This window comes from Erpetoichthys calabaricus, chromosome 13 (assembly GCF_900747795.2).
Source record: "Erpetoichthys calabaricus chromosome 13, fErpCal1.3, whole genome shotgun sequence".
Lineage (NCBI taxonomy): Eukaryota > Metazoa > Chordata > Cladistia > Polypteriformes > Polypteridae > Erpetoichthys > Erpetoichthys calabaricus.
This window is the reverse complement of record NC_041406.2, coordinates 34009362-34023737: the sequence shown is the minus strand read 5'-3', so window position 1 is coordinate 34023737 and position 14376 is coordinate 34009362. Positions and strand designations below refer to the sequence as shown.

General features: G+C 36.0%; 1 protein-coding gene across 1 annotated transcript in view; it reads left to right on the top strand.

Moving 5' to 3' along the window:
- Positions 1-14376, top strand: part of bop1 (BOP1 ribosomal biogenesis factor) — a 171909-nt gene that overhangs the window by 123021 nt on the left and 34512 nt on the right. Inside the window, exons 4-6 of the mRNA XM_028818103.2 lie at positions 8588-8742; positions 8861-8978; positions 12320-12421. Of these exons, the coding sequence (XP_028673936.2) occupies positions 8588-8742; positions 8861-8978; positions 12320-12421 (375 nt within the window). The remainder of the gene's footprint in view (positions 1-8587; positions 8743-8860; positions 8979-12319; positions 12422-14376) is intronic.

Below are 14376 nucleotides of genomic sequence, written 5' to 3'. Positions count from 1 at the left end.
ATGACTTAACTTTATCACATAATTTGCCTTATTCATTTCTCATATATATATATATATATATATATATATATATATATATATATATGGTACTGTGCAAAAGTTTTAGGCAGGTGTGAAAAAATGCTATAAACACAGAATGCTTTCAGAAATATAAATAATGATTGTTTATTGTTATCAATTTACAAAATGCAAAGTGAGCGAACAAAAGAAAAATCTAAATCAAATCAATATTTGGTGTTACTACCTTTTGCCTTCAAACCAGCATCAGTTCTTATAGGTACGCTTGCACAAAGTCAGGGATTTTGTAGGATTATAGTCAGTTTTATGATCAAGCAGGTGCTAATAATCATCAATGTCACACATAGATTGAAACACAATCATTAACTGAAACAGAAACAGCTGTGTAGGAGGCTTAAAACTGGGTGAGGAACAGCCAAACTCTGAAACCACGGTGAGGTTGTGGAAGACAGTTTCATGTCATGGCAAGATTGAGCACAGCAACAAGACACAAGGTGGTTATACTGCATCAGTAAGGTCTCTCCCAGACAAAGATTTCAAAGCAGACTGGGGTTTCAAGATGTGCTGTTCAAGCTCTTTTGAAGAAGCACAAAGAAACGGGCAAAGTTGAGGATCGTAGACGCAGTGGTCGACCAAGGAAACTTAGTGCAGCAGATGCACTAAGCTTATTACCCTTCGAAATCGGAAGATGTCCAGCAGTGCCATCAGCTCAGAACTGGCAGAAACCAGTGGGACCCAGGTACACCCATCTACTGTCCGGAGAAGTCTGGCCAGAAGTGGTCTTCGTGGAAGAGTTGCAGCCAAAATGCCATACCTTCAACGTGGAAACAAGGCCAAGCGACTCAAGTATGCACAAAAACATAGGAACTGGGGTGAAGAAAAATGGCAGCAGGTGCTCTGGACTGATGAGTCAAAATTTGAAATATTTGGCTGTAGCAGAAGGCAGTTTGTTCGTCGAAGTGCTGGAGAGCGGTACAATAATGAGTGACTGCAGGCAACAGTGAAGCATGGTGGAGGTTCCTTGAACGTTTGGGGCTGCATTTCTGCAAATGGAGTTGGAGATTTGGTCAGGATTAATGATGTTCTCAATGCTGAGAAATACAGGCAGATACTTATCCATCATACAGGCGTATGATTGGCCCCAAATTTATTCTAATACTTGGTTGAAAACCCTTTGCTGGCAATGACAGCATGAAGTCTTGAACTCATGGACATCACCAGATGCTGGGCTTCCTCCTTTTTAATGCTCTGCCAGGCCTTTACTGCAGCGGCTTTCAGTTGCTGTTTGTTTGTGGGCCTTTCTGTCCGAAGTTTAGTCTTCAACAAATGAAATGCATGCTCAATTGGGTTAAGATCAGGTGACTGACTTGGCCATTCAAGAATTTTCCACTTCTTTGCTTTAATAAAATCCTGGGTTGCTTTGGCTGTATGTTTTGAGTCATTGTCCATCTGTATCAATCAATTTGACTGCATTTAGCTGAATTTGAGCAGACAGTATGTCTCTGAACACCTCAGAATTCATTCGGCTGCTTCTGTCCTGTGTCACATCATCAATAAGCACTAGTGTCCCAGTGCCACTGCCAGCCATGCACGCCCAAGCCATCACACTGCCTCCACCGTGTTTTACAGATGATGTGGTATGCTTTGGATAATGAGCTGTTCCACGCCTTCTCCATACTTTTTTCTTGCCATCATTCTGGTAGAGGTTGATCTTGGTTTCATCTGTCCAAAGAATGTTTTTCCAGAACTGTGCTGGCTTTTTTAGATGTTCTTTAGCAAAGTCCAATCTAGCCTTTCAATTCTTGAGGTTTATGAGTGGCTTGCACCTTGCAGTGCACCCTCTGTATTTACTTTCATGCAGTCTTCTCTTTATGGTAGACTTGAATATCGATACGCCTACCCCCTGGAGAGTGTTGTTCACTTGGTTGGCTGTTGTGAAGGGGTTTCTCTTCACCATGGAAGTGATTCTGCGATCACCCACCACTTTTGTCTTCCGTGGACGTCCAGGTCTTTTTGCATTGCTGAGTTCACCAGTGCTTGCTTTCTTTCTCAGGATGTACCAAACTGTAGATTTTGCCACTCGTAATTTTGTAGCAATTTCTCGGATGTGTTTTTTCTGTTTTCGCAGCTTAAGGATGGCTTCTTTCACCTGCATGGAGAGCTCCTTTGACCGCATGTTGTCTGTTCACAGCAAAATCTTCCACATGCAAGCACCACACCTCAGATCAACTCCAGGCCTTTTATCTGCTTAATTGATAATGACATAACGATGGACTTGCCCACACCTGCCCATGAAATAGCCTTTGAGTCAATTGTCCAATTACTTCTGAGCCCCTGAAATGAATGGATTGCCTTAAAAAAATGCTTTAGTTGCCTCACATTTTTATGCAATCGTTTTGTTCACCCCACTGAATTAAAGCTGAAAGTCTGCACTTCAACTGCATCTGAGTTGTTTCATTTAAAATTCATTGTGGTAATGTACAGAACCAAAATTAGACAAAAGTTGTCTCTATCCAAATATTTATGGACCTAACTGTATATGTGTATATATATATATATATATATATATATATATATATATATATATATATATATATACAGTTATATAATAATATATATATATATACAGTTATACAATAATATATATATATAATATATACATATATATATATATATATATATATATATATATATATGCCTTGTGCTAGAATTTATACATATAATTTTTATGCAAATACAAATGTAATGAAGAGTTCCTTACATTCCTACAGATGTTAGTACTGTTGCTTACATTCCAGCTGAAAAAATGTAAAAGAAAAAAAAATCCTGATACATATGTTCAGTATGGCAGTTTTATGTGACTATTGTGATTGTGAATATTGTGATACCCTACTGTTGCCCCCACCCCCAAATGTCACCATCCCACGCATACTAGTCTACATACTACTTAGTGTTTCAAAGTCAAAGCAAACTTTACTGTCATCTCAACCATATAAAAGTATACAGACAGACGAAATTGCGAAGCTCAGGGTCCACAGTGTAACAACATGAAGTGCAAATAATAAATTAAACATAGAATTAAAATTTAAAATTAAAACAAGACATTGTGCAAAGACAAGACAAAGAAGTAGCAGCAATATTGACGTGTAGTAAGCAATATGAACATTGATGCAATAGTATGGTATTTGCAATCTAGATACATAAATATAGTCAATAGATATGTAATATAATAAATAAGTAATAAATAAATAATAGATATGGATAATACAGAAAATATCAGTGTATAATAATAGTTGTTTAAGACATGTGTAAACAATGACAGGTCAGGATGTTTCACAGCAGAAGGATATCAAGAGTGTCAAAATACTTAAAGGTCAGTATGAGATTTTCAGTTCTTTTCTACATGCACACAATTCTTTGCAAGAAAGTGTTTTTAGAGGTGGTTGAGGCAGTGTGGAAGATACCAGGGGGCCGCATGGTGTTAAGGAGTCTGACAGCTTGGGGGTAAAAACTATCCTGCAGCCTGGCAGATCTGGCTTTGATGCTGCAGTATCTTCTCTTGGATGGCAGAAGAGTGAAAAGTCCATATGAGAGGTGTAAGAGGTCCTGCACAATGCTGCAGGCCTTGTGGACACTGCGTTTGTAAAACATGTCCTGTAGTGAAGGGAGAGGCACCCCAATAATGTTCTCTGCTAGCTTCACTATCCTTTGCAGGCTCTTGCAGTCGGATATGTTGCAGTTGCCATACCAGACAGTGATGCAGCTGGTCAGAACACTCTCAATGATGCCTCTGTAGAACATGGTGACTTGCTCGCTTCAGCCGCCTCAGGAAGTGTAGTCTCTGCTGGGCTTTCTTGATTAGTGATGAGGTGTTATGCGTCCACGTAAGTTCCTCAGTTATGTGCACATTGAGGAACTTGGTACTCCTAACAATCTCCACATCTAAACCATTGATGCTGAGTGGGATGTGATTTTCTGAAGTCCATGATTATGTCTTTTGTCTTGTCGGCATTGAGAGAGAGATTGTTGTCTTCACACCATGCAGACAGCCGTTCCACCTCATCTCTGTATGCTGTTTCATCATCCCTGCTTATCAGTCTCAGCACCGTTGTATCATCCGCAAAACTTAATGATGAGGTTGGTGTTGTGCGTGGCTGTGCAGTTGTGAGTCAGCAGGGTGAAGAGCTGTGGACTAAGCATGCAGCCCTGCGGCACTCCAGTGCTCAGTGTGATGATGCTGGAAGTAGCCCATCCGAGCTGACTGGGGCCTCTCTGTCAAGAAGTCCAGGATCCAATTGCAGAGGGTGGTGTTCAGGCCTCCATTCGGCAAGTTTTTTGTAGTCTGACTTGCATGTATTTGTCTACAGTATTTTCAAATAATTTCAGTGCCTATGAGACAACACCTAGAGTCTGATTCATGACAACAATATAGTACATGTCAAGAGCAGGTTGAGCAAGAATGTGCCCATCAACCCTGAAAGTTCTGTGGTTTTATGTGAATCAGTGAATTTTAGAATCTGCCTGATTTATTTTCTTAAAGTGTGCTCTATAACAAATTTCTGGATTCAAAGCTAGAATAGGTAGATTGAAGATGAGAAATGATGGTTTCAACATACTGTATGTTTTTATACAGCCAAAAATATAGTAGGTAAAAATGTATAATAACTTTCTACATTGTACCTGTAAGCACACCTATAGATCACAGTACATTGAGATTAATATAATCCGGTTTTAATCTATTGATTGCAAAAAACTGTAACAATGTTGAATACTGGCTGATAAGAAAATATTTTACATCAGAAAAAAAATTCCTTACTTTGACATTTTTATAAAAGAACTTGAATGTCTTACATTTCTAGTATGAATTTCACAGTAATTTCAACAGAGAACACATTAAATATTTTACAGGAGCTTAGGTTTCCAGACAGGAAATTTCAAATTAGCGTAGATGATTTCATTCATGGTCATTCAATGATTTAAGCTTGTCCTACCTGTCTGATTATAACAAAGGCTTGGTTAAGAAGTGAGACTGATCCATTTAAGATGCCTGGGGATCAGTCAGCACACTCATGGAAGGGAAACAAGAGAAGCCAGACAGAATTGAGCCCCAGAGTACCTAGGACAGCACATTTATAAAACAATTCTTCTGTACCTTTTAAGGAAAGTACTGAAAGTTCTGCATATATTTGTAGTGCAAGATTTTCAACACTGAACAAGGTTTTGAAATTAAAAATATTTTGTGTGTGTGTGAAGCAAAAGAAACCAGATAACAGTAATCTATGTTGAAGATCTTTCTGCATTTAACATAAGTGGATGTACAGTAAACATCAGGGCCTGCTTTTTATTCTAACTTTAATTTTCCTAAATATATGAAATGTTATGTAAAATCATTGCCAGTTTTTATTCATTATGCAGCTTCTCTGCTTTTTTTTTTTTATATGCTTTATCGTACTCCTGTTTTTGTTCACGCCAAATTCTCCTATCTAATTCAACCTCTGATTTTTCTAAACTCCCAAAGTTAATTTTTGTTCTCTCTTCACATAATCTTAGTTATTGTGTCTCATAATGAAAATTGTTTATGTTATAAAATTTCAAACAGAGCCAAATTACTTTTAATTTATAACTAATTCTAAAACCGATTTATCACAGTTCAGTGAGTAATTTACTTACTGACTTATATTGTAGGAGTCATGTGTAAACAATATGATAATGAATGATTTTTGTTGAGTTTCTGTCATATACTGTATATCATATTGACATAGCTTTGTCTGGTGGCAAATGGAAGTCCACTAATGTCTATGTAATTTGTAAGACAGCAAGATATATTGAGAATCTAGAATATAAACTGACCTGTTTGGTTTTTGTGCCTGGGACACATGTCAAAGCTCTTACCCACTCACTCTTAATCCTCTTTTCCTGATTAGGGTCAAGGTGTCAAAACATTAAAGGTGGACAGAACAAGCCAACCAGACCCATATTATCTGTCCAGCTTTTCATAGTTCCTCTTCATATATTTTGAAAGGCACACAAGGTAGAGTTACCAGTGGAATATTGGTCTAACTAGAGTGGCCAGACAAGGAAGTTTTCTTAAATTTTACACCCCGTAATAGATCTAACAAACTTAAGGCAAACCTTGTCTGTAACGGATATCCTGAAGTCAGGCCCTGGGGTTTTGTTCAGTAGCAATTACTTTGTGACCCTTTGACTCACAAAGGTTGATCAGGTGTATCCTTAAGAAGCAGTGTGGAGCTTCCATGTGTGCTCACTGTTCACAAGGTGAAAGGCAAATGGAGGGGTCACGTTTTATGTCATATAGGTAACACGGTATATGTCAGGGCAGTATTTTTTTTTTTTTAGAACTAGTAATTCTTTTCATTTATAAATGTAGGTATACACCGCAGGCATATTTACTATGAAAGATGTTAAATACCACTTAATTAAATATCACTCAGTTAAATACCTCAGTTTTTTCAGTGCAATAAGTTAGAGTAATGAAAAATATAATTATGAGTTATTTCTTCTGGAGTGAAGTTGTCTGAAGTCTGTTTTTAGATCATGTTAACCTAGTTGTTCATATGCTTTTTGTTTTTAAGCCTGTCTTGGACCGTGCCTTTAGAAAATTATGTATGACGGTCTGATAACAGACAGTGTAAAAGCTTCAGTTTTCAGACAAATCAAAAAGGATGACCTAGTCATTTGATCAGTACACATTTCTGTAGACTTCTGGGTGGTGAAGGTAGTGAAATAAGATTAAGCGTGACAAAGTGGATAGTGTGCCATCAATTGGACATGCTGAGAGGTGTTTCATTGAGATCACTTGCAGGTGCTGTCAGTTTCTTATTTATTTATTTTTCCTTTTAAGGTGGAACAGTGCAGATGAATACACTTGCTGAATTAGATATTTGCTGTGACATTAAACTCATAATTTATACTGTAGTTTGATGTTTAATGTTTTTTATTGCCAATGTCCATAGTTGTTTTATTCTGTAAATTACATTAAAGAAAAATTTATTATAAGCTTTATAAATCTTCCTTTGCTTTTAATTTAAGTGCCTTGAGCATGGGAAAGGCGCTATATAAATAAAGTGTATTATTATTATTATTATTAATTTCACACCCAATATTTACAGACCTTTAAGTTTGTTATTTCTGTAGTCCATATTAGTTCAGCTTATTTTGAAGTGCACTTTTTCGTGAAGGCCCAGAGCACTCTGCATTACTATAAATATAGTATAGTTAAAATATTAAAGTATATGCAAGAAAAGAAACATGATGCAAAACACAAAGACAATTAACACCGTGAAATATACACATTGACATTTTTAAAATTACTTGCATTGACCTTTTACGCTAATTAGGATATCATACAAGTATCTCAATAACAAAGAAGGAGAACGAAAATTGTTGTGCCAGACCACATCCATACACTTTTTCTACCAAAATAATAGTAGGCTGACTCTTGGGGGGAAAAAAGGGGAAATACATCTTTACAATTTTAGTATACAGTATATTTAAACCAGTGATCAATAGACTGAAGGGAAGTGAATTTCATATAATAATTCAAGTTTAGAGGGTTAATGGTAGTGATGTATCAATCATAATTGAATGCGCAATTCCTTTCCCATTTTTTAAAAGTGGGGAATTAGTCAGTCTGCATCTGCGTGTCCATCTCAGGACACATGTTTGTCTGTGTAATGTAAACAACTCACAGTGAGCCTTTTTGCAATTTATGGAGATTGTTAAACTGTTATTTTATAAGCTAACCCATAGGTACTGGGTAGCTCCATAATCTTAAAAACTGCTTAGCAATGTATTTTATGCATTCACATGCTTAAATGAGTGAATACTTGATTTTTCTACAAACACAAAGAACTGATGCTTTATCGCCACTTAAATGCATAAAATATGTGATTAGAGTGTGTTGAGCTTTTTGGCTCATGTTTACTTATTATTGGTTAATTCTGTTTATTGTGAGAAATAGCAAGGATGAACTAAAATAACAAGAATGCCTTATGCCACATTCACTGAATATTAATAGGTGTATTAGTTTGTTAGTTTTTGAGGAAATCAAAAATAAATTCAGTGAACAAAAATTTGGAGCAAAAATATATGCTGCCCCCCAAATCAGCTTGTTGTAAAGAAGAGAATTACACAGTGTATGCACTAGTTAGTTGTGTTGCCTCCTAACACCCATATCACAGGACATCCTCATACTAACTCATAAAGAGCAAATTTAGTTACCTGTTAACCAGAGAATTGAAACAAGCCTGAAACCTTAATGATTATCTTTGTACCAGCAGGTAATCTACAATGATAAATAAATGACTAGTCCTGCATTGTGTCTTAAAAATAACATGATAGAGTTGGTGTTTGCAAAATTCTACACTTGCCAGATATTCATGTTGAAAGCTAAAAACAAATTAGTGAGCAGTAAATTTGGGGTTTTTAAAGCCAATGTTGTGTTCAAAAATCAGTACCACTACTAAAATGTGACTAACTCAATGAAAGCACATGGCAGGTATTTTGAATATTTTAATAATAATTTGTTTTTTTTTATTATCACTTTTAGGATATTCGGAATACAGTTGGAAATATACCTATGGAATGGTACAAAGATTATCCCCATATTGGATATGATTTGAACGGAAAAAAGATTTTCAAGCCAATCCGAAACAAGGATGAATTAGATGAGTTTTTAGACAAAATGGAAAGCCCTGATTACTGGTATGCTTTTTCGACATGTTTTTTGTTTAATAATGGTTTTGATCCAGATGATTTTTCTAACATGTTAAATTTTATTCAGTAAAATTTAAAATTTGTTTTTCCCCCTTACTACTCACAGGCGCACAGTTCATGACAAAGTGATTGGCAGTGATATTAAACTAACTGATGAACAAGTCCAGTTGGTGCATCGCCTACAGAAAGGGCAATTTGGAGATGTTAATTTCAATCAATATGAGGTACAAGCTATAATATTTATTTTAGGTTTCCAACTTTGATACACAGTTCTTTCTGATGCTGTGTTGGAAATATCAGGATTTGTTAAATACAAGCAATCACTTAATCCAAAGTCCAGTTGCAGTTTAAACTTAAATGCTTTGTTATAATGCATTATCAGTGAACAATTTAACCTCTGACTACCTTTAAGTTATCTTTTGCAATTACTTTCTAAATGACTTTAAAAGCAGATATTTTACAGTGAGTTATTCTAGTTGTGAATTGAATTGAATAAGGTGGTATACTATATGGCTGAGCTTGTCCGTTTGGCATCAGTTAATTAATTACATATATGTATTTTGGATAAAATATTTTTTATTTAAACCGTTACTGGAAAATCCTCTTATGCACAGCAGTGAAGTGCACTTAAGTGTGATTGAAGGTGAATTTTGAATTGATGGCGTGTCTCCTCCCTCATTCATTGGTCAGGAGTCATGCTCAGTAGTTGTTAATTTGTTAGCTACAATAGCCAGTCACGTAATTTAAACATTGTAGTGTTGCTTGAGAGAGGTGTACAATAAGTTATTGAAAGTTAAAGAAAGAATTGCCTTTTGTTTGTGTATATCTGAATGCTTCAACAAGCAGAAAGTCAATTCACTACTTCAGTTTAAAAAACCTGTTAAATAACCATGCAGATACAACAGTTATTGTTTACTGCTATGAACACAACTGAAACAACCAAAGAAAGAAGTAGATGTTCAATTGAAAAGTTCTAACTCTTTTGAGCGTACTTCACTGTTGCACAATGCATTTTTTAGAAAAAGTTTATTTAATAATATTTTACCAAAAATATGTATTTTAGGTATTGTGAGCAAATGACTGGATATTTTACATCTGTATGAGGCAGCATGAGTCTTTGACACTTTTTAATGGACATTTTAATAATGCTTGCTGTTGTTCATTTTGAGTACTTATTGAATCCAATTATAGCAGGAATTTTGTTATCTCCTTTCTCTGTGAAAATATGTTTCTTCTCTGCCAACAGTATAAAAACTGGGTGAGTAACAAATTCAAAGATGATGATTTTGGGCTGAGTATTCCTTTGAGGATGGACATATCAGAAGTAAATTGGGAAATTGGGACAAAGAAAAGATGACACTTAAATAAAAAAAGGGCTGACAGAGTAAAACTGTGCCAGACAAACAGCAGAGACAATTGGTCATTGACGATGTCCAGATGATGTGGATTCCTGGCAGTGTGCCATTTTGTAATGTTTTCACGGTACCAATGTTGCCTGCATCTTCTCAGTACATTGAGGCAGTTGTCTTCAGTTCAGGTTCAAGGGAGAATGCAAAGTTAGTGGTAAAAATAACTTGACAACAACCAGGATGCTTTGCCCAAATAACAGTCCAAATTCAATTGTCAGTGTCAAGCAGTTTATTTCATAATGTTTGCTATGAGTCTTACCTCTATGAATTGTAAGCCCATGCTGCAAAGCATTACAAAAAAACCCATGTCTATAGATGATGGAAGGTGTTTTACAGTTCACAACAATTCACCAGTCATCCAGTAGCTTTGTTTTTCTGAGACCCCAAGACTTTTCAGTGGATGCAAGATTGCACCTGTAACCATTGTTTCCAGCATTATCACACTGCACAGCAAAAATGTGCTACAATACATCTGTCTAACTTCCTGGGTTCTCAAAGACAAACGACCCTACTTCTGTCAAATTGGTAACTGCTGGGGCAAATCATCAAGGCATTTGTAAAATTCTAGAAACCTTTTGTTTTTGAGGAGAATCACTCCACTAGGATTTTCTTTACAGATGTAAGAAACTTGCTTTTGTTTTACATATATTTGTACCCAAACTGTAGCACAACTAGAGATGAAAGTTGTATTATTTTTTCTGAAAGGTTGAATTCTCCTGTTTCATTCCACACAGTAAAATACTTGCCTGAAATGTCTAATGCTAAAATCTCAGTATGAAAGTAAAGATCTTCATACATAAGTAATTTATGGGGGAGTGGGGAGAATTAGTCTTTGTTGATTCATCATTTCAGTGTTCACTTGTCCCAAATGTACATTTAGCCCTGTGATCCTACAACTTTCTATACTCTTGTGTAACACTTTTATGCCCTTTCACACTGAACACAAGAAATTTTTAAGGGAAGAATGAAAGATGTTGTTTTTGCAAATTGGACATGCTCTAGATGGCTGCTGAACTGGATATAGTTTTATCTTTGTTTAAAGGATATGTTCGGTATTTTTAAAGTCTAAAGTTATTTCTTCACAAACATGTATGTTTTAAAGTTAAGCTTTTTCAATAAATTAAAAAATACATATTCCATCCTGACGTTTTATATAGAACCTTATGGGGCATGAGGAACCACCAGAAAATACAAGCTCAACATTTTACTGAATGCTTCTTCTTAGAAGGAGTGAAAGTTTCAGTAAAAAATGTGTGCCACCTTTGTTTCTGACACGTTTGTGGTAATAAAAGGAATCTGAAAACAATCCTTTTATTGCATATTCATTGTGCTGATTCTCTCAAGGTAAGAATTCATTTTTTATTAGTTTATGTGACAGCAGTGGACTTCGTAGAAAGAATTCCAACATAAATATGGAAGTTAATCAACACAATACCAAACGCTTGACATGAACAATTTACTGTGGTTTTGTCTTTCAAGAGGAAACCATGCCCAGGGGGTGTGGTGAAAGGTTGTTGCAGAATAAGATAGCACTGAGCTGGCCCGCGCAACTTGTCTTTTTTAAAAATAGCTTAATCTCATAATGTCTCTTTTTTTAGAAAATGACAAGTATTCGCTACTTGTGTGTGTGATTTCAAGCCGCAGCTCAATGTTCAACAGTTTTCTTGGCTTGAAAAATTGATATATTTGGTAAGTTTGTTTTCCAGGCACCTCATGCCCCATAAGGTTCCATCAATGGAATGCCAGGAGTGGCTGTGTATTTTTGAGAACTTATAGAAACACTTAACTTTAGAACATAGTTCACATAACAAATGCATATATGCCACGTTTATGAAGAAACAACTTTGATATGTAAAATACAGAATTTTTCCTTTAAGTGTCTTTTCAGAAATTTTTCGTATTCATTAAAGGTTCTGGTAGCTTTGGTATTGAGCTTGATATTTTTACCATTCTTTCCTCCATTTTTTTATACTCCTTATTAATGGCATACTTTTTGCAAACTGGTGTCAAGCAAAAGCAAGAAGTCTTATGGAATTGTGAACTATACATTTCAAAAATATTTCCATCTGTTTCTGTATAAAGGTCAATGTTTTATATAGGTGTGTTAAGTAATGCTTTATTGCTTTTGTGTTTTTTTTTTTTTTATTCCTTTTCAGCCAGCAGTGGATTTCTTTACTCATGAAACTATGATCCACCCAGTAACTAACCGCCCTGAAGATAAACGTAGCTTTATTCCTTCACTCATTGAGAAAGAAAAGGTAATGTCTTTTATGCTTCAAGTATTTGTATTATTTCTATAGCTAAACCTAACTTGTTTTCATTTGAATGATACGGTCAAACAATTTTTCAGGTTTTATAGTCTTCCTCGCCATCAAACAGCATATTGTACTGAATATCTACCGTAGTGCTGTCAGACATCATTAGCAAAATAAAAAAAAAGTTTTTTTAATTTTTTTATTTTAATTTAAGGAATACAGTAATCCCTCGCTATATCGCGCTTCGCCTTTCGCGGCTTCACTCCATCGCGGATTTTATATGTAAGCATATTTAAATATATATCGCAGATTTTTTGCTGGTTCGCGGATTTCTGCGGACAATGGGTCTTTTAATTTCTGGTACATGCTTCCTCAGGTGGTTTGCCCAGTTGATTTCATACAAGGGACGCTATTGGCAGATGGCTGAGAAGCTACCCAACGTACTTTTCTCCCTCTCTCTCTTGCGCTGACTTTCCTTGATCCTGACATAGGGGGATTGAGCAGGGGGGCTGTTTGCACACCTAGACGATATGGACGCTCGTCTAAAAATGCTGAAAGATTATCTTCACGGTTGCTACCTACTGTGCAGCTGCTTCCTGAAGCGACAAGCTGCACGGTGCTTCGCATACTTAAAAGCTCGAAGGGCACGTATTGATTTTCGATTGTTTGTTTTCCTCTGTCTGTCTCTCTCTCTCTCTCTCTCTCTCTCTCTCTCTCTCTCTCTGCTCCTGACGGAGGGGGTGTGAGCTGCCGCCTTCAACAGCTTTGTGCCGCGGTGCTTCGCATACTTAAAAGCCAAACAGCCCCATTGATTTGTTTGGTTTTCTCTATCTCTCTGACATCTGCTCCTGACGCACACTCCTTTGAAGAGGAAGATATGTTTGTATTCTTTTAATTGTGAGACGGAACTGTCATCTCTGTCTTGTCATGGAGCACAGTTTAAACTTTTGAAAAAGAGACAAATGTTTGTTTGCAGTGTTTGAATAACGTTCCTGTCTCTCTACAACCTCCTGTGTTTCTGCGCAAATCTGTGACCCAAGCATGACAATATAAAAATAACCATATAAACATATGAATTCTACTTCACGGATTTTCTTATTTCGCGGGTGGCTCTGGAACGCAACCCCTGCGGTGGAGGAGGGATTACTGTAGTACTCACTTAATAAACAGTAAAGTGCTCCTTCCCCACCCCTACAATTCTATAACTTAAAATGAAGAACTGCACTTAGCCTGATTTTTTTTTTCTTTTGGGATTATTTAAAATCAATTGAAAGTAGCCCATTTGGAGAGAAAATAAAAACACAAAAGAACAAATCACTTTTAAAAGTCTAGGTTTTTTTTTCTTTTCTAAAATTGAATTATTTAGGTACCGACACTGTAGGAGAGTAGGATGGAGCACAGTGAAGAATAATTGAAAGGTAAATTTCAATATGGTAACTTTTTTCTTTCACATTTCCAGGCCTTTTTTTTCCTCCATTGTATTTTTAGTTCTTTTCCAACCAAGCTTAACCAATCAGGTAAAAGCATGTAGTCATGAGAAAAGTAATTACACCACATTAAATTTTTTTTCTTTTTTTTTTTTTTAAACTTATGTGGCCATATCAAGGTTTGATCTTCATTTAAACAGTTCAGTATTTATAGATGAGTGATATAATTTACCAAACATCACAACACATTTACGTTTTGTAGTCCATTGTATAATTTTAAATGAACATAAATATAAATTTTGTATGTGCATGGAAGTAAGCACACCCCTGCATGTAACACTGTCTCAAATGCCTAAAACTAGAATTGGATGTAGATGATTATATCGTTAATAGACAGGATCTTGGGGGAATGAGTCTTACTTAAACCTCAGATATCTAGTTTGGTTTGCTCTTTGCTGTTAAATTGTGTATTATCACCATGCCCAGATAGAAAGAGCCCTCTGTGGTCTTTAAAAAGAAGGTTAAAGATGC